This window comes from Micropterus dolomieu, linkage group LG16 (assembly GCF_021292245.1).
Source record: "Micropterus dolomieu isolate WLL.071019.BEF.003 ecotype Adirondacks linkage group LG16, ASM2129224v1, whole genome shotgun sequence".
NCBI lineage: Eukaryota > Metazoa > Chordata > Actinopteri > Centrarchiformes > Centrarchidae > Micropterus > Micropterus dolomieu.
In genome coordinates, this window is record NC_060165.1 from 17,419,590 (window position 1) to 17,444,307 (window position 24,718).

At 38.5% G+C, this 24,718-nt stretch overlaps 3 protein-coding genes across 7 annotated transcripts in view; 2 read left to right on the plus strand and 1 right to left on the minus strand.

Annotated features, from left to right (window-relative positions):
- The first annotated feature begins 2,149 nt into the window (after window positions 1–2,149).
- Window positions 2,150–6,955, plus strand: guca1a (guanylate cyclase activator 1A). Its single transcript, XM_046072254.1, has 4 exons — window positions 2,150–2,413; window positions 4,603–4,752; window positions 4,841–4,934; window positions 6,012–6,955. Exons 1-4 carry the CDS (start codon window positions 2,216–2,218, stop codon window positions 6,137–6,139), a joined length of 570 nt encoding a protein of 189 aa, XP_045928210.1. The 5' UTR covers window positions 2,150–2,215; the 3' UTR covers window positions 6,140–6,955.
- An 846-nt stretch (window positions 6,956–7,801) lies between these two features.
- orc5 (origin recognition complex, subunit 5) lies at window positions 7,802–18,521 on the minus strand. 4 transcript variants are annotated; one of them, XM_046072477.1, is made up of 15 exons: window positions 18,476–18,521; window positions 18,059–18,233; window positions 16,596–16,688; window positions 15,296–15,481; window positions 14,833–14,907; window positions 12,631–12,742; window positions 12,185–12,315; window positions 12,035–12,083; window positions 10,922–11,012; window positions 10,742–10,797; window positions 10,346–10,458; window positions 10,072–10,119; window positions 9,863–9,973; window positions 8,202–8,314; window positions 7,802–8,120 (listed from the first exon to the last, which is right to left on the minus strand). In XM_046072477.1, exons 2-15 carry the CDS (start codon window positions 18,170–18,172, stop codon window positions 8,075–8,077), a joined length of 1,338 nt encoding a protein of 445 aa, XP_045928433.1. In that variant the 5' UTR covers window positions 18,173–18,233; window positions 18,476–18,521; the 3' UTR covers window positions 7,802–8,074. The 4 variants fall into 4 exon arrangements, with proteins under 4 accessions (XP_045928433.1, XP_045928436.1, XP_045928437.1 ...); XM_046072480.1 differs by having other exon boundaries at window positions 18,059–18,179; window positions 18,476–18,506; XM_046072481.1 differs by having other exon boundaries at window positions 18,059–18,179; window positions 18,460–18,478.
- A 792-nt stretch (window positions 18,522–19,313) lies between these two features.
- The window catches only part of lhfpl3 (LHFPL tetraspan subfamily member 3), a 47,101-nt gene continuing 41,696 nt past the window's right edge, over window positions 19,314–24,718 (plus strand). For both annotated transcript variants that reach the window (XM_046072482.1, XM_046072483.1), the window contains exon 1: window positions 19,314–20,195. In XM_046072482.1, coding sequence (XP_045928438.1) covers window positions 19,760–20,195 — 436 coding nt within the window. In that variant the 5' untranslated portion in view covers window positions 19,314–19,759. The remainder of the gene's footprint in view (window positions 20,196–24,718) is intronic.

Here is a 24,718-nt window from a genome sequence, read left to right on the forward strand (position 1 = left end):
ATGAAGAAGGAAAATGAGGCCTTACTGAAGTCAGAAACATTATAGCTTTTTACTTTTTTAAGCTCTTAAAACATAACATATTTGTCTTAATAGTGTCATATTTGTATATGTAGTTATAATGTTGTATTCCATGTTTTGTTATTGTCAGGAAAAGCTCTTCCAAAACATAGGAAACTATATTTCAGGCTATTTGTCATACACAGTGGGGGAAAACCTGATTGCCACTCATCATTTATACTTGCTGATACGACTGTTAATGCAAATGTGTTGCAGGGTAATGCAAACTACAGTCAAATACGTTGGAAGCATACAGACTGTATGCCTTTAACATATTACATTACTGCACTACAGGCAAATTTGTTTTTTAACATCTGTGCCTGCCTGAAACATAAACATAATATTTCATTTTGCTCTAACATAATGTAAACCGGCATTGCATGAATTAAACTCATGCAATGAACAATGTTCTACCACACTGGCTACACCAGTTACCTGTGGAGATGCTGCTTCTTGTGGTTTTCCTGTGATAGACTGAAACGTATACGTCCGTTGTACAAGTTTTTATGGCCAGAAAGAAACACTAACACTACTGCTGAATGTACTTCAGAGGCAACTAATTTGAGTTTTTTACATGTCCTGGAAATTTGATTTGTGAAATGTTGCTTTAAAATGACCCCACAACTGCATTTACCAGTGAAGGTTTTATTTTTACTTTTGTACTCATGCATAATATTTTAATTTGTTTGCACATTTAGACTTCAGTTGAAGCACTGACATGTATATATCTGTGTTATTTGTCTTTTTTATTACATATAACATGTTAACGAGTTGTAAGAATGCCCATTAACCACACTCATAGCTGCTGAACACAACTAATACAATAATGCTTTCAAATGTGACTATGAGATACTGTAATAAAAACAAAGGGGCCACATTTAGGAAGTGAGATTTAATCTCACATATAAGCACTTAGACATGGTTGCAGAATTAATGTCCTTGTTTCTGGGAGATCAGAAAGCTTTCTCCTGTGTTATATTAATTTCACTTACTCAAACTCTAATGTTTAAGTGACTATACCAATCAGCTGTGGCTCCTGCCTTTTTGGCTTTAAACAGTGGTATCCAAATAAAATTATGTACCAAATGATGTTTTGTTTATTTGCAGAATCAAACACAAATAGAGCTCTTTTTTTAGATGATTTTATTATTCTTTTAATATCTATATATGGACTGTCCGTCACAGTTTTCCAAAGTCCAAGGTGACATCTTCAAATTGCTTGTTTTTTCTGACCAATGATTCAACATTGATGAAACTGTAAAGTTAATCCACCGGGTCTTCACATCCTCAGATGGTGGGGGAAGATGGTGACAGCGAAAATAGACAATTCACTAGGTATTCTGGGGGCGGGGAAGGTCACGAGATGGAGGTGGTGCTCTGGTCAACAAAGCCCCGTGGGACATCACACGGAGGCATTTTGGAACAGAGATTTTCTGAAAGGTGAAGCAAGAAAAAAAGACAGGACAGTCTTTCTCTCATCTTCTCATTCTCACTTTGGGCACACTGGGGACACAGAGTAGTGTTGAAAAGCCATGAAAAAGTGCTTTTTGCACAACACAACCTTTAAGAATCTAATAATATATATTATCATTGATGGACATTTTGTTATGTAACAAGAACTTTTTTCTTTTGATACTATAAGTACATTTAACTGATATATAATATATATTGAGTATTTCTACATTGTTGTTTTGGTACTTTTATTTAAGTAAAAGACCTGAGCACATGCTGAGTTAAGTGTATCCCATCAGCTCAGGAGCATGACTGTGATGGATGTCCCGTGTCTCCACGTGAGGGATGAAAGCTGTATTGTGTTTGTCAGCAGTTCTTGATGTAAAGGTGGACGGAAACGGGACTGTCATCCTACCCCTCTAATGGACTGATTAAGCCGATCATCTACATGTCTGCATGGATTACAGCTAGTGATTAGACCAAAGGAGGACACAAGAGGGGAGTGGGACTGCCTCATCCTCAAACACAGACAGCTACAAAAGGCCCCAACCAGCAGCTCCTCTCACCCTAAGTCCCATTGTTGTGTGACTGTGAAGAGGAATAACCTCCGCTTCACAGTAGACCAATCGGGCTGAGAGGTTTGTGCACCAGCTGCAAAAGGCTCCAGCTGTCTTGCCTCCTACACACACTCAGGTGTCAGAAAGACATGGGTAACTCAACAGGATGCACCGTGGACGACCTGCAGGCGGTGGAGATGCACCTCTGGTACAAGAAGTTCATGACCGAGTGCCCCTCGGGTCAGCTCACCCTGCACGAGTTCAAGCAGTTCTTCGGGCTGCGAGGGTTGGACCCCGAGGCCAACGCCTACATAGAGCAGATGTTCCGCACGTTTGACATGAACAAGGTAAGATGCTGCATTTTCTTTAAACTACAAAGTTAAATACAAGAGGGTTTACACTTTGACTGCAGAGAGAGGAACTTCTTGAAGGTGGTAGTGAGTGTTCTGAGATTTCTAGTCTGTGTCATGTTTTGCAATTTGTATTGCCTTTTAAAGAGAAAGAACATAAGAAACAACACGAACACCGTGTGAACACAAAGACAAAAATGGGGATTATAATTAAACGCACAGAATAAGATACATACATACACAATAGAAGAAGATTTTTTGTCCAGTTCTTTAATGTTTTCCTCTGGGTTCTCAAATTGTAACTAATTATTTTTATAACATAAATAATATTGTACATCAGGTCAATCGGCAGGTATTTCTTTCTTTTAATAATGTCTCACATTTAAAGGTAAACTCATCAATGTGGGATTCTGTTAGCTGGCTGTTTTCCCTTAAACATATAAGCACTTCCATCATCAAATTGTTTACATTACTCTCTTAAAGTAAAGAAAGAGTCCTATAACTAATTTGAGATGCTTACTTAGTACTTTTGTTCATTACCCAGCTATGGTGTTCAGAAACATACTAGAAACACACTTTTATTTGAGTCAAACATCATTAAAAAGTATTATCTCTCCATAAAACATGTTTTTATTGTGCTTTTATTGTTTGTTTGTTTTGTTTTTTTTACAATTTTATAACTTATTTATAAGTATGTTTACAAATAAGGCTGCAACTAATGATAATTACAACCAAAAATGATATAAAACAAAAATTAAATTCCCACATTGGAGAAGCTGGAAACAGATTTGTGGCATTTTTGCTTCATAAACTAAATACAACCATGAATAAAAAGTAATATGCAACCTTTAAGAGGCAATATTTTGGAAAGAATATTAGGGTTGCAACTAGTAATTGATTAATGATTTACTCTACTACATATAATGTAAACATAGCGAAAAATGCCCATCACAGCCCATGGTGACATCTATAATTTGAACTGTCTTTTCAACCAGTCCAAAACTAAAATACCGTAAAACATTAATTAATTGCCCAAGTTTTTATTTGCTTAAATCACTGAACTCAACCTGCCTGTATTTGAGACAGGCCTTTAATTCCTTTACCATGCCGGTAAATCTGAATGAATTAGACTTTAGTGCTCGTTGTTTCCTTAAAATGAACTAAGCAATTGAAATGTGGAGAATCTAACTCAACTAACAATGTGTAGCATGTCCATATTGACAAAATATTAAACAATTATATCGGTATGCACAATCTAAGCATCTTCTCAAGTAGGTGACCTGGTGGGCTTCAAGAGGTTTTATACATCCAAAGAACTTCTATAAAAGTCAGACCAGGCTTTTCATTGAGACCTGTGTCTAATTGGGACTAGGCTTTTAATTGACGTTTTACTGTATATTATACGCTATAGCTTTGATAAGTTACTAGGTTTAAAATCCTCATGTTTGAGGTGCTGGAACTAGCAAATTTTGCCTGAAAAAAATACTTCAACAATTACTTTATAATCCAAATTTAGCAATTAATTTTGGTTGATCTAAACTAATTCTAAAAGCGATAAAAAAAATGCTTGAGTAATATCTGCTGCTTGTACTTTTGAAGTCTTTGTTAGGGCTAGAGTAGAAAAGTTTTTAAAACATGGAACATGCTACCCAAAGTGAAAAACATCTTTATCATTTGGGGACACACATTCACTCAAACATACAAGCAGTGCAGTGACCTCCCAGCAACAAGCCTGCAAACCATTTTGACCCTCACAGTTTAATTAAGAGCGTCTGCAAGTGTGCGACAGGGTCATCACAGGAGGTGACTGTCTGAGAAGCTGCAGGTCTATATTTAGTCTCCCCATCAGCTCACAAAAGGCTGTGGTAATCTTTGTGCATGATTTAAACTGTCAGATTATCTGTGAGACAATGATTTCATGCCAAGATTGTTGCCTGTGTTCAGACTGTCCCTGGAGATAATCCTCTGTCCTGGCACGCTTCAACTCTCGCAGATAGCTTTTGGAGTTGAGATGAAGGAGATCTCTTTCAGCTGAGCAACTGCTTTATCACTTTGAAAGGCTGAAAATAGTTTCATAATAAGTAGATGGTCATGCATAATAACTGAATGATGTTTGACACTGTTTTGACAAAGCACTCCTGTGTGAGTAGAGAGCACAAGTCTCATCTGCCTGCTTGTTTTTGCAGGACGGCTACATAGACTTCATGGAATATGTGGCCGCGCTCAGTCTGGTGATGCGAGGAAAGATGGAGCACAAGCTGCGCTGGTATTTCAAACTTTATGATGTGGATGGCAACGGCTGCATTGACCGACATGAGCTCCTTAACATCATAAAGGTAGAGTATATCATGCACCTGCAACACTGGATTTTATAGCAAGTCCTTGCCTCAACATGATATACTGAGTTTATTCTGTTCCTTGCAGGCCATCCGTGCAATCAATGGAAATGAAAATCAGGACTTATCTGCTGAGGAGTTCACTAACCGAGTGTTTGACAGAATTGATATAAATGGAGATGGTGAGTTTTTTTCTGGCACTGTACATCCAGTGACGAAGATTTAGGAAGAAATCGATCGTGGGTGGACAGTGTTTAGACATTCATCAGCTCCAGTGCTGTCGTCAGCCAGGAAACACAACAAGTATAATAACAAGATATACTGTAGGTGGCAGCTGAACACAATAACATTCCTTAAACCATTTACAAAATATGCTAATTCAACATGTAAAACCTCCACTGATTTTACACATCAAAGTTTGTTTTCAGGTTTTAAGCCTTTTGTGGCTCCAAAGGGAGCTGCGTGAAATTGTGCGTAAGTTCTGATAAAGGTCAGCTGTGACAGAAAACCACAAGTTTGAAAATCTGAAGGTGTGTAGTCAGAAAAAAGGCTAGCACCTCGAGGCTCTGTTTAGCTGCTGCTAGCATGAAACACCTGAATCCCTAGAATGCGAGAAGTAAAACAATATTTTTGGTTCTGCTGCATCACTTTTGATTAAAAAAAAGTTACAGTGAAATGAAATTTAGAGTGTCTTTAACTTCAGTAACAAAATATGTGGGCTGGGTTTACTTACAATAGTGATTTAAATAAAATCCTACAGATGTGATTGGATAACCACACCTCCCAGCTTATTTTCTCAGGAGGAGGAGGAGGGTTAAATGAGTAAATTGGACCTCATGTTTTGAAAATGTACACAAAGTGTCTGTTAGCTACACACTAGCTAACGATCAAGTGTTATTTTATACAATGAGTAGGTTAGCTAGTCACCCAAAATCACATCTGATGGGACACATTTATGAAACCATGCCCAAATACAAGATGAGTCAAATATTTGTGTTTTACAGGAGGAGGAAAAAGATGTATTTTTAAGATTGTAGAAATACTCAAAAAAAATATTTCACACATATTTAGCATGTAGCAAGAGATAAATGACCAATATAATACACAGCGACACAGGATTAGAATTTGGAAAAAGTATTTTTCATTTCACTCCATTTTAGTCCAAAATGAGTCCGCAGTGCTAAATCTACATTAGCCTGACTTTATAAGAAAAAATGCATACTTTTATGTCTTTAAATACAATCTTTCCCCCTCAACAGGCGAGCTTTCCTTGGAAGAGTTTGTGGCCGGTGCTCGCACTGATGAGGATTTCATGGAGGTGATGATGAAAAGTCTGGACCTCAGCCACATTGTTGCCATGATCCACAACAGGAGGCACAGCGTTTAGGACCTGCCCAGCCGACTGCCTCATCCTCATTCATGATATAAACCATGAGCTCAGTGTTGCCTCTGGTAAAAAAAGTAATTTATAGACTAAGATTTCTATTGAGATTAAATCCAGTTTAATATAATGCCAGTGTACCGCAAACACTGACATTTCTTATTTTTAATCTCTGAAAGAGAGACACACATGCACTTTCAATGCATTTGGATGACTCAGTCAACCTTTGCAAACTGGTCATTGTATTTGTTTAATGCTGCTGAGCTCTCCCAAGGGCACCTTGGCATAGGGATGATCTCTCAGACAGTCCACCTACCCACAGATACCCAGAGGAATAAAAGAGGGAGATAGTGAAGTAGAGTGGCAATTATATGCACTCAATGCTTTCCCAGTCTTTTTTTTTCTCCTTGGTCTGAGTTCCTCTGCATCAAATTACTCAACTTTCTGTTTACCCGTTCTTGCCTGTGGGGTTTACGGGAGGAGGTTATGACTCCACAGTGTGCTTAAAATCTATGCTAATTTGAAGTTAAATCTGTAATACAGGAACAAGTAGGGTGCAGATACAATTTTCTAATGTTTACCTTTTTTAAAAAATGTTTTTAACATTTTTTTTACCTTTTGAAAAAATTCAAATTGAAGCAAAAGACAAAACACTGGCTTGAGGTTTTTTAGCAACTTTGTGAGTGGGTGTTTCTTTGGCTGTGTGATCTGCTGCCTGTTCAGCATAAATACAGATATAGTTCACCGTTTCTTGTTTGTTGGCGATGTTTGACTGGTGCCTTCTGTTGGAAGATGGCAGTAAGTGTTTTTTCAGCTTTTGCTTATTTGTACAATAAAAATGAACAATTTAAGTCTACTGTGTGTAATGTAATATCTGTATTAAATGTACTGGATCTAAGTGTGTTGCAGGTATTGATTCTAGCTTGAACACAACAACCAGCTTCACTTCAGACTTGTGGTAGCCATAAAAACCTTTCAGAGGTACACTTCCCATCTGCATTAGTCTAGGATCCACAGGAACAAATTCCTAATTCCTAATTAATGTTAAAGTCTGAGGTAACGTCATGACATAGAGAAACATTCGTACAAACCCTGCTATCATCAAAAAGCCAGTGTACCTTATCTTGACATACAGCACCTTACACACTGTGCAGTGCAGTAAGTCAAATTATGGCTGGATTTTGGCTTGAGTTGATTGACTGCAAAAGAATTTAGAGTTTTAAAGGTGAATTTTATCATCTCCTAAACACAGACCAGTTAATGAGACAGCTCTTTCAACGGCTGACTTGTTTCTGTAACACTTAACTGTAAGTCCCTCTATTTAACATTTATAAATAATATGTAAATGTAAATAGTATATAAATAATATACTAATACATGGCTTATAACAAACGGATATGAGAATATGTGTGAACATTATAACTTCTCCTATGAAGTAATTTTATTACAACTGTTTTACTATATTGTCATTCATTATGTTTAAGCAGACTTATTGTTTTCAGATAACTTCATAAACATTTGTGTATTTTAATACAAGTAAACAAAAGGTGACACATTGTGGAAGTGATATCAATTCACCTGAATGCTGCCAAGGTCGCTCTGTCAAGATGAACTTTAGTGTCTCTCTTTGTGTTATAATAAAAAAGAAAATAAATCTCTACAGTAAGGTTATCTGAAAATTTTCTTTTAATAACACAAACTTATGGCATGTAATTTATACAAATTCAAATATTTAACATGAACAGTCCTGTATTTTTCACATTCTGAGGCACAAAGACTTTAAAACACAAGGGGGCAGCAACATAATTGGATTAATTTTCCACCACAAAATTGCAAACAATAGTCTGAGCTCCTCAGTTTGCCAAACGCTGGTCCTTAAGTGTATAAATCCCCCTTTTGTGTTACTGTCACCGTGTCATCTCTCCTTTGTTCACAGCAGGCTCACAGGAAGTCGTACAGGTACTTGATAATTTCAAAATTCACCGTTCTGGAAGACAAATCACACAATTTCCTTGAATAATTCTGCTGTCAGTCTCAGTCATGAGTATTAACAGACATGCACACACACCTGGATATAGCACAGATGAAGTCCATAGACACGGCACATTTGTACTTTGGGGCATCGAGCTGGTCGTCATGACTGACCTGGGTCAACAGCTGTAAGGTCACCAGGGAGGAGATCTAAATGGGGAATAGAGGGGAAAGTGAAATGACTGTTCCACTTCGTTAAACACAGTTTTTCCACACTTTGATACAGAGGCACTAAATGATGAGAGCCAGTTGCACACAGATATGGGTCGAGCCTAATTTCCTAAAACCATTTCATGGCCAGGGCCATTAATAGATCTGCATTTGGCCACGGATCCCGAAACTCATGACCATATGGGTTGAAAACTCATCTGAGACACTGTGGTCATTCAGCTTGATTTAACATAAAATTGTGTACCATTTGCACCTAGAAATGGGAAAATTCATAATTTAAAATCCTCTGATTATTATATTGCACATTCTCTTTCATTTGCTTATCTGCAAAAAAAGCATGAAATTAAATAATTTTCGATGTTCTCTAGGCGCCACTACAGACCCATGAGACTTCCAACAGTTAACTTTGGGAGTCACAATCCTAGAGAACTGCAGAACTAAATGAAGGGCAAAATTAAACCATTACAGAGCTCAGTTTACCAAATGGTTAAAAAAGACAAGCAGCATGTAAACTTAATGAGGTTAATTAAACTACTATTATTTTGGATGGACAAGTTTAATGTTCTGCTGACAAACATGTGTATCTTTATTTTACTAATGTGGTCATCACAGACCATCTACAGACGAAGGCCTCCAGAAGTAAATTTGTCAAATTCTGTCAAAACAGGCGAATGCAAAGGATTTAGAGGATCAGCAAAGTTATTACAGATCACCAGATTGAATGGCAAATCATTTAATAGTTTGAGTATAAACTACAGTAAAAGTCAGGAGATCACCAAAGTCAGTATGATTTATCCTCTGGGAAATTTGATGTCTGTACAAAGTCTCATGCTAATCAAAAAATTGCAAACTAGAATCAATGTACAAGCAACAGTCACTAAATGTGAACAATTCAGTCATATGAACACCGTTTCTTGTGTTTCATTTTTATATTTTTTGTGTGTGAAATTGTGAAATTACCACAGTTGTGTGCCCCTGCCAACCGGTCAAGTTGCAGTTTACATTCATGTCTGTCCAGACTATAATTTTATATTATGCCATTGTCCATCAGCCTGACTCTAATAGAGTTAGGCTGATAGACGATGCCATTGTCCATCGCCAATGGCTGACATCACAATGTTATTGCTAAAAAACTATTTTTAGGTCACAATGACCTTTAGTCAAGTGTCACCAAATCAGTGTCCGACCAACTATGAAATACAGCCACATCTCCCCTTCTGTTGCTGAGTTATAGTGATGAATAATGGCTAAAAAGGTGTTTTTCAGGGACATTATGTCGTCACAGTGAAGTTGACCTTTGACCACCAAGTCCAGAGTCCAGGTGAACATTTGTGCCAAATCTGAAGAACTTCCCTCATGGTGTTCCTGAGATATCACGTTCACAAGAATGGGATGGACGTACGCACAGAAAAACGAAAACATAATGCCTCAGGCCATGGCTGCTGCCAGCACAGAGACATAAAAACCATGCAAAAATTCAAATGTGAAGTGACTAAATGTGACTGCAGCAGCCAAATGGACACGGACCTGGGAGAAGATGCTGGCAGTAGGAGCGACTCTGCTGTCCACCACGCTGTAGAAAATGGCAAGCAGGCGATCCAGAGGGAAGGGTTTTGGCCCCAGAAGATGGTTACTTGTCTAGAAAAGAGATCATCTTTTTATATTATATATATATACATATATCGGGTTATATTTAAAACTATATCTAAAAGCCAGTGTTATGTTTAGATGATTACCTTTTCATTTTTCTTCAAGAAATTAGTTTTTCTTATTTTACCGTGGTGCTGTTGGGAGGAAACAGGGACATCAAACTCATTAATTCCCACAAGACAAGACAATTTAATTAGTATGAATCACAAACTACCAATTTGCCTCAAAGGGCTTTCAAATATGTAAAACATACAAACCCCTCTGTCCTAAGACGCTTGAGTCAGATAAGAAAAAACTACAGGAGCATAATTTCAACAGGAGATTCTCTGGTGTATATCTCTTAAGATAAAATTCCTCTACCTTTAGAAAGAAGCGTTTATCTGTGCGGGCAGGGTTGTAGGATGCCAGGTAGGCAGCAATCAACAGGAACTTGGAGTAATAAGGCAGCTCAACATGAGTGTGAGCAGATAAACCTTACAAGAAGCAAAGGCAAAGAGTCAGATGTGCTTTGTCGAGTGTACCTGTAAAACTAAAGAAGGCACAGTACGTCATTAATGCATAATGCTCAGTGCAACCCACGATTTGGTGATAATGTATTGTGATTTATTTTTGGTGCAATGAACTAACATGCTGTTATCACAATTTCAGCATGAATCCACAGTGTCGCTGCACCCGATCAGCAGTTTCACAGTTTAACATCTGCTCTGCAATCCTGTTACGTCATTAAGTGCAACACTGCTCAGTGTGTGTTTGTACCTCTCAAGGCTCCGGTCTCCTTCTCCTCCATTTGCTGCATCTGCTCCCACTGAACACTGAACAGAAAAAAAAGAGAAGACACACAATGATGAAAAGAAACCACAGCATCAGTATTGAGCAGAATTACTAGAATGAGTCGTTGACAAGGTTCATGAGAAGACTGAGGTAAAGAACACAGACCTCGACACTTCTCGCAGGTAAACAGTCCGCATGGCTTTTTTCAAATGAGGCTCAATGTTTCTCCACAGCTTGTGTGTGTCAGTCTCTTTCACTGAAAATACAAAATAGAGCAACATCATTGAAAAAGCAGATATAATGTAATAATGAGTCCAACTTTTCTTGTAAAGAGATGGGATGTAATTAGGAAGGCAAAGAATAACAACACGATAACTATGAAAAAATAACGGCAGCTGCAGTTCAAATGACTGCTCAGTAGTTTTTAGCTTCATCATCAGGCAGTTGTTTTCTCTAATAAATCAACAGTACACTACCTGCACAGCACCAAATAGCACACAGACTATGTTAACGACCTGCAGAAGACAGTCGAACACCTAGAGGCTAAAGATCCAGATATTTTTGTCACACTAGACCAAAGAGGAACCCAAAACAAACCTATAAGATAAGTGATTTTTAGACTTCTGCATTTATGGGTTTTGCTGTAGCTACAGCGGCTTTGTGTAGGCTCTAAAGCTATGCTGTAGCAGACGTGCACCTCTTCAAATACGTAACTACATGCTGGAGACAGTCTGTGAGGAAGGCAAAAACTGTGATTGGCCAACTTGTGTTTTATCCTACAAGTTTAGGATGCTGGTATACATTGTTCAGAGCGAAGAATGTTGAAAAGGGCCCAGTTATCGTCTCATTTTCACGACTTTTTATCACAGTGAATGAAAAAAATCCTACACTGAACTATAAATCTAAACCTTTGCCGTAGGTTTCTACATTCAACATAATTCTGGCTTTGTAGTTGTCAAGTGGACACAAAGACAACTGAATGCTAATAATGCTAAATGTCTTTTGGATGTGGGTATAGACAAACAACACATTTACCACAATGACTTTATGTGTTGTCAGTGTTGTGTTTACTGCTTGTTCTGCTTCCCACAAGTGGCCAAAGAAAAGTATTATTACAGCTTTAAAGAAAAAAAATACAGAAAAGTTGAAATAGCTGAAGAGCGTCTCAACATGATAAAAGGAACCTTCTTCAAATGAACCCAAATAAAAGGGTAACATAAGGTATCTTTAAATATTGATCAGCTGTCAGATGAATAAATACACCTCTTTGTGCTTTACCGTTTCCTTCTGCCAACGGCTCACAGAACTTTGAGAAGTTGAGGGCAGCCTAGTTGAAAAGAGAAAATGGCGAAATCAATGATGAAAGACTGAAAGAAAATCAAAACAATGAAATATCTTCACTGACTTAAGAGTGTGTGTGTGTCTGACCAGGTGTCGCAGCTCTCTGAGGTCCCGGCAGACCGAGTAAAAGACTCCCAGCAGGATGTTGATGTAGGAGGAGTAAAACTCAGCCGAATATGACGGATGTCTGTCCTGAGACAAAATCTGCTGCAGCTCACCTGCAAATAGATGAACGGACAGAGGGACAGACACACAGAAAACCACTGTCACTATACTCAAAACCAAATGCAAAAAGATAAAAAGCAATAAGATTTTCTCACTTCTCAAGTGCAATGATTCACCCCCTCCAAGTGCTGAATTTATACAGTGGCATTTTATAACGCAATATTTCTCTACAGTCGCTGAATAAAGTGTTAGAACAAAATCACAGGTACAAATCTAACACTGCATCCGCCAAGTGTGCGTCATTTTTATGCAGTGTGGTGGGAGGTATTCTCAGCTCTGGCTGATGTAGCGTGTGTGGATGATTATACCTTTACTGTAGTCTGGGAAATGGAGCAGAAGGGGCTCGAAACAGCCGGTGTTTGGCCTATACTGGTCCCAGACGATTTCACTGAGCAGGATGATAGTAACATTGTCCTCAACCTGAAGGTACAAATGTTATATAACAGGTATTTTAAAACAATTGGACTCAACACTAATGTAAAAAAGGTCAATGAGAGTCCATCTCATGGCTACAGACACTGCTACCTCCTTGAATGTATGTGTTTTATATGTTTATATCTAATGTTTTGTGTATTTTATTAGTGCTAAATTGAAAAGTCAATCATCAATCTAAATGAATATGCAACAATTTTGATTTATTAAGCAAAAATTAAGCAAAAACATTTCTCTAAAATTCTATTCTAACTTCTATAGATTATTTTAAACGATTCATCAATGCGTCGTTTAAGAAGTACTTTTGCTTGGAGGCGGCCCCCCCCACCAACGGGATCAGCTGTGCACGTTTATCGTTGAAATTTATTGGTCCTTTCGGAAATTCATAGTGTGTCATACAGCAAACATCAGACAACCAGACAACTGCTTTACAAATACAAACATCACCCGAGAGCTATACAAGTTATACTAAAGGCTCGTGCAGACTACACGACTTTCAGCGTCGGCCGATGGCCGTGCCGTTCACACAACACAACTTGCCCGTCGACGGGAGTCTTGAAGTTGTTGTGGCGTTCACACTACATGACTGATCGGTGACAGAGGGTCACACACTACACGAGCTGACAGCGGCTGTGTCACCTGACGCAGGTCTCCAAACCACGTTTTGTCAAGAAAACATACGTGAAATGTAAAAACAGGAAATGACCAATCCTGTGCACAAAACAGCTGTTGTTTGTTACTATAAAGATGGCAATTATAAAGACAACAAATATGGGTGAAAGGATGGATTAGCACATGCAGGTAGCAGGGATTGTCTGAGCTACAGAGAGAGCTGGAGGGGAGTAAAAAGGTGCAGCTCCCCGACACCCAGTTAACTCCTGACTGAGGTTACAACTCACGGCCCAAAAAGGGGAACAACAAATGCACGTGTGCACATTTTCAGCTGAGGACTGCGGCTTACCTTGGCTAGCCTTCAACTCAACAATCAATCATGATCAGTTTCAAATGCTAAAGTTGCCTTGTCTGTGGTCCGCTGGCAGAACAACGGGTGCTTTCTGATCAGATGCCGTCGTGCTGTTGCCGAGGGGACATAAGTTTCGTCTTACAGTGGACGGACTGTAACATTTACTGTTTTCTTTTTGCTTGAAATAATCCCATACTTGGGACACTTTCTTCTTTGTCCCTGGCTATTTTCTCTCTCTTCCTCCACTTTCTAAACAGCGTCCCCATAATCACCTCGTGTTCACAGCTTAAGCGACAGTTATAAATGTCCCTGCAAAACAGTGTGCTATATAGTTGTATGTATTAAACGAAGCATCATGCAAAGAATTTGCGTACATGCATTTTAGTAATCGATTTAATCCATGACATGTTTCAGCCCCAGAACAAACAGACTCCTCTTAACACTCACAATCCACCAGAAAACAATTAGCTGTCACAGGAATAAAACACAAATATTCACAGACGTCTTTGCCTTTTATTAAAATGCTGAGTGTCGCTGCCATCCTTCCTTCTAAACAATATTATGGAAGAGCTCCACACACTCAGCTCAAGGTCCCTCAGTAGAAAAGCAGCTCGTTCTGTACTTCTTCATCATCCACACAGTACAACAACAATAAAGCGGCTCGTTTGATGGATATCTATAGAGTGTATATAAGAAGTGGATGCATGGGACCTACCGTTTTGAAGCTTTGAGTTTGGCACATTGGCCGTTGGCATTTTATTTTGGAACCAGAAGTGATTTATAAGTTATTTAGCCGGGGAGGGATACGCATTGCTACACCTGACAGGCCGCCATTGTAGAAACTTGTCCTCTCTCTCTGTCTCCTGAATTTCCTATCTGTCCTTGACTTTTATATCCAATTAAAGGCTAAAAAGCCCCCCAACCCTCCCCTGAAAAAAGTAAAAAGTAGGGTTATTTTCATATACAATTGGACTTATTTTTGCAACCAGTGGTGTCGCCCCCTGTTGGCTATTCAAAAGAATGCAGGCTTAAGGCACTTTCGCATCAGCCTCCCTTTTTAGACCCAGAGGTTCACACTTGTGGATAACACAAAGAGCTTTCTGCACTTTCTCACCAATTCCTGAAGACGCAGGAGAGCAGGGAGGAGATTGGCATCAGTGTCTCTCAGAAGCTCGGCTTTTTCCATTACCTGAAAAATACACGAATATACATATATATAAATATAACATCCATATTCAATAAACTTCAGGTTGTGAACGGATGTTTTAACACAACAAATTACAGCTTTATATGCTGCAGGCTCAATTTCAAATATAAAACAATTATGAAGCCGAAATACTAGATTAAACCTGTTCCTGTGCAGGCTGAAAAAGCACCCTTATTTTCTTCAGGCTAATACATCTGGGGCTTTGTTCTAAGGTATTTACATATGTTATCACTACTAATCATATTATCATACAAACATTTAAGTGACACATCGTAACAATAAATAATTTGACATGCTATCAGATTTTAGTATTTTGCTGTGCCAAGTAAAGAGTGATTTTCCGGTTGGGCGTAAAGTGCACGGCACTCACAATGTATCGCGTCTGCTTGGCAGGAGACTGGGAGCACTGCTGTCTGTAGATGCGTACAAAGTCAGACAGGGAGGGACTGCGGGGGAGCAGCGAGGCAGCATCGCAGCCAAAGAAGGACAGCAGCACTTGTTCAAACAGCAACGCAACAGAGACACACTCGACACAGCTGACTGTGGTGTGAGGCAGCTGCAGAGGAGGAGGAGGAAGAAAGACAATCAGTTTGACATCCGTGACGGTACACATCTTTACATTGTTACACGTTCTCTCTTTTGCCTGTCGCAGCTCTCCACTGCTGCAACTTAGTGTTACATAATAAAAGCAATTGGATGTTAAATGAACACCAAATATGAGTTAAGTTATAGAGCTGCAACAATAAGTCACTTGAAAAACACATTAAATGGCAACAATTTTGACCATTTTTCATGCAGAAATGCCAAACATCCAGCTTTTTTTGCTGGATTTGCTGGTTTTCTTTATCTTTTATGATAAAAAACTGAAAGTCTTGAGGTTTGGCTGGTCAAAAAAAAAGCATCTTTTTTTAACATCTTACACTTAAATAATACAAATAATCAAGAAATTGATAATGATAATAATAGTCAGAACTGAAGAAGTCCTTTGGATGAGGGACGAAACGTCTTCCAGTATCTTCAACCAAGTCCAGTTGCCCTTGATTTTAACCTTCGTTGGATAATGATAATAATAGTTGCAGCCTTAGTTAGTTAGGAACTTTATATGCCATATTGTCTTGTCTATAACGACTCCCTGAGGGTAAAAGCTCAAAGCATAGGAAGAATCATTTACTATGTGGAAAGCTCTGATATTTTTTTAATTCATACAAAATGTGTGCAGAAAGATAGGTAAGGTTTTTTCTAACTCAGACACCTTGTAATTCTATCCATACATGTGAAACCAAGAAGGGAAATTGAAACTGCGCACAAAGCTTTGTGAGCACTGAGAAATTATATTTCTCTGAAATACATCAACATTTACTGATGCAATCAAGCTGACTAAGGAGTGCTTAGTCCTTGGAAATGTCTTTGAAGGGAGCTCTGTATGAATGACGTGCCAGAATCTGTTTAAGTTTTATATAAGCTTAAAGTAGTCAGTGAGAAAAACTCTTTCCTGCTAAGCAGACACTGGCACAAACCTGATTAATGGTTTGTCCTGTAACAAACTTTTGTAGTCTGTCTGCAGTGTGGGCGGTGGGGTCATTTTGATAACCCCTAACCCCTACATCTGCATAAACGAATACCATTCAGGGACACCGAACTTCAGCAGCAAATGTCTCTTTCTCTCTCACCTCAAGTTCCTTCAGCAAAACTTGCATCACATGACTCTTCCCTGAAGCTCGATGACCATAGATGAAGATCGAGGGATAGCTGTACTGCTGTGGCTGTAAGAACAAAATTCAGGACCTTTGCTTAGTGTGACAGCAGAAAATTGTTTTCTTCTTATACTCATAATTTTTTGTGCAAGTACTTATAATAGTGCTATTTTTTTTTTATTATTATTATTATTATTATTATTATTATTATTATGTCTTATACATTGTTTTAATCTTTAACCTGTTCCTTTTATTATTATTCTCATCATTCTAGTCTGTCCACATGTGTAGGGTTTAGGTCAGGAATGTGGAGTTGTTTTCTGTTCCTCTCCTGTTTTGGCTGGGACCAGTCAAAGCAGGTAGAGGATCTTTTGTTCCCCAAAACATAGAAACCCAGACTGTGTAAATGATCATGCAGCCCTTTGCTCTGGGCCAGACGTTAGTGACTGTCTTAGGAGACAGAACCTCTGGTCCAGCTGATTTGTGTTGTAGTACTTCTCTGTTTATTCTCTTTTGTTAAATAAATTCTTAAAAGACAACGGTTTGTTGTAACTCAATTATTTGCTCAACCTCTCACCAGGAAACAGATTTCCACGACACTTAGTATGATTATGACATTTCTTTATGATCTATAACAATCTAAACAAACAAGTTATACCTCTATCGGCTTTTGTTACCGTGTTGCTAACATCAACCTGGCTTTTATGATCAAATTAAATCCAATACTGTTGTAGGTGATAAACTATAATGCTAACATCCTTGAATGGAGACATTTTTAGCTGTCAAACAGTCACTCAATTTTCTTGACAAATTAATTAGTTAATTTAAGTTAAACATTTCCATTAGGCTGTAACTGTTCATCTTGAGATGATTTCTAGCGCTTATTAAAGCCAAAAAATTAAACAAAAATATTTATTTGTTAACTGAGACTCTTATCCAAAACGGACAGACATAACTGATTAACATTTTGAATAGTTTATTTCAAAAGGAATCATTGTTAATAAATAAATGTTTCAAAAAAGTAAACCTCACATTTAATTAGCTGCATTACATTGTGTATTACATTTTAACACCTTCTTAGCGAAGCCTTGATTTTACTTAAACTTAGTAAATGTTTATTTTATTTTATTTGTATTACCCTACCCTGGGATTTACCGGAAATAAATGATTGCTTGCCAGCTCTTCGTCCAAATGGTTTATACACAATTTCATGAAATGCACTATGAGCTGTATGAAAGGTGCTATACAAAAAAACTATTATTATTAATACTACTATTAAAACGCTGTAAGTTACCCAAAGATAGTAAGTTTGCTGCCTAGGAGTGCAGAGCAAAAGAGCGCTACTAAGTATATTGTACTTGAACAGGAGACACACCTTTAGTTCATGCAACTGAAAGCACCATCAGCATCATTGCACCAGCCTAACATAAATAGCCTACCTGCCCCATGAGCGACAGTAGCATCCCCGCCTGGACCTCTCTGCAGGGCAGCTGCTCTGCGACCCTCTGCAGCCTCTCCTCCTCATATCCTGGATGCTGTAACAGCGCTGTCATCTTCGTACTACCAAGCACAACACCGGGTATGTTACACCGTGAAGAGGTTAGTCACATGCGGCTATAAACAAGCAAGGTTAACGTTAGCTTAACATTCAGTTACAGCACATTTCCAAGACTGGACTTGAGAGGAACGACCTCCAAATGCGAGCAAAACCGAGAGCACTGCAAGAAACTATTTACTGTGAACACAACACGGTACTGTGGAAATATTCACACTAAAAATTATATTTTTATCAAACTTGAAATGCGGTGAAAATGTAAGTAAAAGTTGGAAACAAACATACAAGCTAGGGAACTCACAGAGTTTCGCGCGCGCCTTCAGATTACGTCAAATGACGGGCTTCGGGTACTATCCAATCACAAATCACACAGAATCATGGGTAATGTAGTTTTTCTGCTCTAAAAACGCGAATTTGAAGGAAAGGGAAGTCATTAATTAAAAGTAATTTATTAATGCTTCGCCTGTTGTATTTACATGCTTTTTTATATTCAACATGTTAAGATGTGTTATTATCGTATTATTCCATGGAAACTAGGCCTCTGCGGGGGAAGACGTGTGAAATGCCCCAAAAGATGCCGGATTGACTTTCTGATGGGATCGTTTTTACATGTTGTAGCCTATTTGTGTTGCTTTAGCCTACTTTTTGCGCACAGAAAACTGGAGAATAGCCTATAGGTCTTAATACAGGTCTCACGAATAGGTACTAAAATAGCCAATAGCCTATTACATTTTGCAGGAAAAGCAACAATGTAGGCTTTTTTATTATTGTTAGCTATTATTGTGATTGAATTGGTGTATTTGGGTGTGTAGTATCCAATACTTATGCATTTGTCTCATAACAGTTCAAAATAGCACTGTAGGTGCATTAAATCTCATTAAGTCCATACTCAGGGTATTAGTTTGATTATTGCAGCATTCAATAGAGGACTATTAGCTATGTTGTTGTTTTTTATAATATTGTGTCTGTTTAAGGTTTCGCGCGTGTTACTGGAATAATACGTCAGACTGGGATTAAGGGATGTGGGTTGGCCCTGTAATATCCAAGGCTATCCTCCAACTCTGTTTCAATAGGATCTCAGCTGCGGTTGTTTGTTGGTCTGTCGGCGTCGAGCACAGACGGACCATTTCAAGGAATCACAGAACCGAACCGGTTTGTCGGAATAACAGTCTCAGGCGTTAGACACGACTCAGGTAGGGGCATTTTAAATATAAATATGAGGACAGATGTAGGATAAATCCGCGGGCTTCTGAATGGAGGATGTAGTCCTGAAGCTTTTTTTCCACGGAGCGCATGTTTCGTTTTTGCAGTGAAATGAATGAAAATCTGAGGAGAACACAAGAATAAAACAAAATCCGGCATTACCATGGATGCGAGAGTACAGTGATGCTACACCTGTGACTGAATAAAGTCAGACAAAATAAATATAAATAGCCTATATAATAAAGCCTATAAATAAAATCCGAAAACAGCTACAAGAATAAGTTCTCCAGCACACTGTGATTACGGATCAGATTCGGCAGATGTTATTTTACTGAGGACAGGTTAATTGATCCTGAGGACCGAGCACACCACAGATCGGAGGATGGTCCCCGGGGCCCCCAGCACGACAACCACCATGCTCCCCGCCTCTGAGGCTGCCAAAATCTACCAGACCAATTACGTCCGCAACTCCCGCGCCATCGGCGTCCTATGGGCCATCTTCACCATCCTCTTCGCCATCGTCAACGTGGTGTGCTTCATCCAGCCGTACTGGATCGGAGACGGCGTGGACACCCCGCAGGTGGGCTACTTCGGTCTGTTTCACTACTGCATCGGGAACGGGCTGTCCCGGGACTTGACCTGTCAAGGAAGCTTCACCGAGTTCAGCGCCATCCCCTCCGGTGCGTTCAAGGCTGCCTCTTTCTTTATCGGCATGTCCATGGTTCTGGTCCTCACCTGCATCGGCTGCTTCGCGCTCTTCTTCTTCTGCAGCACCGGCACCGTGTACAAGATCTGCGGCTGGATGCAGCTGGCTGCAGGTAGGGGACTCTGCTGTCTGACTACAGGTGGGAGTTTATAAAACAGTTCAGTGGCTGTCAAAGTGTTGTGCCAGGGGAGTTCCATTAAGATTATGGGGTTCAAATACCATCATACAATTCAGTAGATTTTGTCATGTGAAACCCTATTTTAAAGCATTTCTGTAAAGCTCCCATAAAACATTTATCATGTGGAGTATCAACAGCCTTGGGGGGAATATAAGACCTCAGATTGATACAGTGAGAAATGCTCTGTGTGCTCATGCTCAAAGAATTAAATAATGAGAAGATAGAAGCATTTTCTTTTGTTCTGGATGTTTTACTGAAACCTGCAGGTCAGAGCTGAACTTTGAAGTTATCCATTCATTAGAACCAGGTGACAATGTATAACCTATGCATAATTTCCTCCTTCAATGAACAAAAGTATAAATGAGGATATTCAAATATGCATCATTTTATGTAGGCTATGTTTTTTGGTCCAAAGTTTCAATATTCATATAGTTCAATCCTTTTGATGCAACTTATTCCAAAGTACATCCAGAGTTTTGTCATATTTCAGCCAAAGATTTTTTGTAGGCTAACCTCAACTCAGTATAAAAGGTTAACAAACACTCAACTCAAGAAGTCCTCAGTGTTTGTAGTTTACATTGTACTTGCCTGTGGACTAGAAGCATAAATTGGAAGTATACTAATTAATCTCTTCCTCTTAAAGAGAACAGAAAGGGTCTCTGTAACATCTTCATACCCGCAATGCACATTAACTAAAAAGAAAAACACATGTGAAGTAAATGAGAAAGGAAAATCAAAGGGACATGCTGCTTCTTTCTGCCTTTTTAATTGTCTTTTGTCAAATTTCCTTCCAAATTGATATTTTCAAATAACTGGTGCAGCCAACTACTCAGTACACAAGGGGAAATGACAGTAAATGTCAACATTAACCACCCACCCCAGATAGATTGGATCTATATAACAGGGCTGTAGTTCAGATTTTATTTTAGAAATTCTGAATGTCTAAAGAGTCTCACAAGAGTTTGAAAACATTTAACATAATCACACATAGTCACAAAATTTTTTTTTTAGTTCTGAGTTTAAAGTCAGAATTCTGAGTTTAAGATACGTAAGATGCCTTCAAACGGCCCCAGTAACAGCCAGTTTTGAAGGCAGCATCGATGGTGCCTTTTAGTGTGGCTGTGGTCGGCGTAGCTTTTGAAAACTGGTCAAGATGGCGGATAAACAATGAATCTGTACACAAATATTCATTTTTAAAAGTTTTTAGTAGTTTTCTTGCTTCAATTTTTGAAAAGTTATAGAGACCTCAACACTGAACTGTCATATTAGCCCGTGACTGGAACCAACCAAGTTTGTTCAGTATGATTTCTGCTAGCCATCTGACTTTTCAATAGATAGTTAGCTGATGCTAAGGCTAGTGTCTCTCTTCTGACAGCCAAAAGAGACGCAAGACGGCGTGCTGACGTCAATCGCCATAAGTGCTGCCCTAGAAGGTTGTTCGAGACCAATATTAACAGAGATGCCTTCACTTGAAAGTGATGCCTTCTGAGGCAGCTGTCAATTACAGTGTCGAGGCAGCGAGGCAACTGCCTTCTGTTTCGAACGCGGGTTCAGAATTCTGACTTTTTCCCAGAATTCTCAGTTTGATCTCAGAACTCAAAAAAAAATTTCATATGTGGCCCTATTACTCTTCCATACATACACTGTATGCGCATGTACACACATACTCAACACCTACGCTATTGCACACATAGTGATTATTATAATTAATTATAATATATCTGTTTTTATCCTTTGTAATATGTAATGATTTTAACCTGTATTCCTTATATTAACTTTATGTTGATCTCACACTATTAACTGTTTGTCCTGAATGCTTATTGGCCTTTTAAACTTTTAAGTTTTTCCAAATTCTTGCTGCGTTCTTTAATGCAATCTGTCCATAGAACTGCAAGAACTTATACGACTATGAATTGCACTATAAGATATAACTTCTTATCTTTAGATAAGAAGCTTGCAATTTATCCAACCATCCCTGCCATTTTTATCTCCTTTTTAGAAAGGTCAGCAACGTGAGGTGTCTTTGTTCAGATAAATTTGTATTTTGATTTCCAGTAGTTTGACTCCTGACCTTTTCAATTTGATTGTTTCCACATGTTGAATAATACAATGATTTCAATTTATGCGCATATTGTCAGGCTTTTGGTGTTGTTTGTATTTAACACTGATTTGTTCTTCTCCACCTATTTGATAATCACTTTAAAAGAGTGCTCCACTGATTTAGCATTGCACAAATAAAACATTGTCATCTTGTTTATACATTCTTCTTCCTTGTCAAAACCTGGCGCCTACATTACCCAGAATGCAACTGAAATCTGTCGCAGACTTGGGTGTGTTAGGCTAGTAGCGGCTAATGTAGCCTCAAACTGCTAGACTCAAGCAGGGATGAAGGGGTAAAATTGTGAAAAGTGTTTTGACATTCATGTGCCTGAATTTTTTAATCTACTGTTGCTGTCATTGTTGTGTGATCTGCAAACATACACACATTTGAATTCGCTAAAGCTCAGGGAAGATGATTTGTGTAAATGATAAACAACAATGGAAGAAGAAAACATATTACTGATTATATTGTCTATTGTATCAGTCGCCATGTCATTCAAATGACCTTGACTCAACATTAACTGGTGAGCGTGGTGGACTGTGAAAAAGAATAAGCCTATTGTTATTAAGAGCAACTGAACAAGTATGTAAATGAAGGAGCTGTAATATAAGCCAAAACAAGAGATTTTATTTCTGTGAGTAAATGAGACACACCATCACACCAATTAACACCTCCACAGAGAAGCATATGACAAATAATGACTGATAAAAAAAAGATTTTGAGCATAATTTATGGGTCAGAATTCGCATATAAATCGAATTTGTGTGTATAAATAATCTCCCAGGATCATACTGTGCATCTTCAAAGATGCCTGCTGTAAAACACTGCTTGTTCTCAAATGGGAATTAAATGTCATAACCAATATCAATCACATTCATAGAGAGTGCACTTCTGTTTTTGCATAGAGAAACACACAGCGGCTAAATATCCATTCAGGGTGAACATGTGTCCCAAACGTCCACTAACCACCAGTTTTAGCAATAAATAGAAACCAATAATTCCTCGTTGAACAAAGCATTGATTAGATATAGAGGTTAGCAGAGCCATCGGCCAGCTGTTAGGCCTAATCTAAACACTATGTTCCCATTTCTTGTAAAAAAAAAATCCCCCCCCTCAAAGTCGCTAAAGTATTCCGAGTGTCTCAAACCCTAGCAGCTGTGAGTTGGATTATCTTGGAGAGAAGGCACTACGATGAGCTCTATCACAGTCCTAATGAGCGGCACAGCCTGGCAGTTTCAGTCTTTGCAGCTTTTTTTGTCACAGATCAAAGCTGCTTCTTATTCCACCGAGTCGCTTTCCACAGTTTTTCCCACAATGTCAGGGGAGCAGATTTTCCACAACCGTCACAGTTGATACAGTCATCCCTGGGGGGTTGGAAATGTTGTTAACAGTGCATGGCTGCAAAGTAACTGAGTACATATACTCAAGTACTGTACTTTAGTACAATTCTTTGCTTTAGTATTTCCATTTTATGCAACTTTATACTTCTACTCAACTAACGATTATTTTCATCAACAGTCTGTTTATTGTTTTCTTTGTTTGGTTTTAAATTGTCAGAAAACAATAAAAAAGTCCATCACAATTTCCAAAAGCCCAAGTTAACATGTTTAAATCGTTTAATTGTCCAAAACACAATATCATATACCAAGACCCAGAAAACCAGCAAATCCTCACATTTAAGAAGCTGGAACCAGAGGAATCAACTAATTGTTGCAGCTCTTCATATGATAAGCTTATAAAATACGACACATTTTTCCAAGATTAAACCTTAAAAACAGTGTCTAGTGGTGGCTTCTGCAATGCTGCAAACATTGAAGGAAAAAAAGATAAAAATCCATGTAGCAGAACCAGAGATATTATCTTTTTTATTCTTCCTTTTCAAAATCTGGTGCTGATATTACCCACAATACAACTTGGCCACCGATTATTGAGTCTGAAATTTGGATGTGTTATGTTAGCAGAAGCTAATTTTGCTTCAGAGGAAGCCCACTTCTTTTTTTAAACTTGTTGTCTTTGGTCCCAGCAGACAATGACTCAAGTGACATCACCTGAGGCAGTTTTTCAGATTTCACTCTCCTTAATACATCCATGATTTCACACAGCTCACTCTGGAGCCACAAAAAACTATATGTATAAAGTCAGTAGAGTTCCCCTTTAAATAATTGTTTAAGGCCCAAAAAGATATAAATCGGTCAAATATTTCAGAACAATTAGCAGAAATTAGAGAAACGTCCAGAAAACAATACATTTTGTGTAGTTTTTTTTCTTCCCTACCCCATTAATCATCTCAAGACCCCTCAGATTTATCTTGTGATCCTTTTGAAGGGTCCGACTCCTAGGTTAGACTAAATTACTG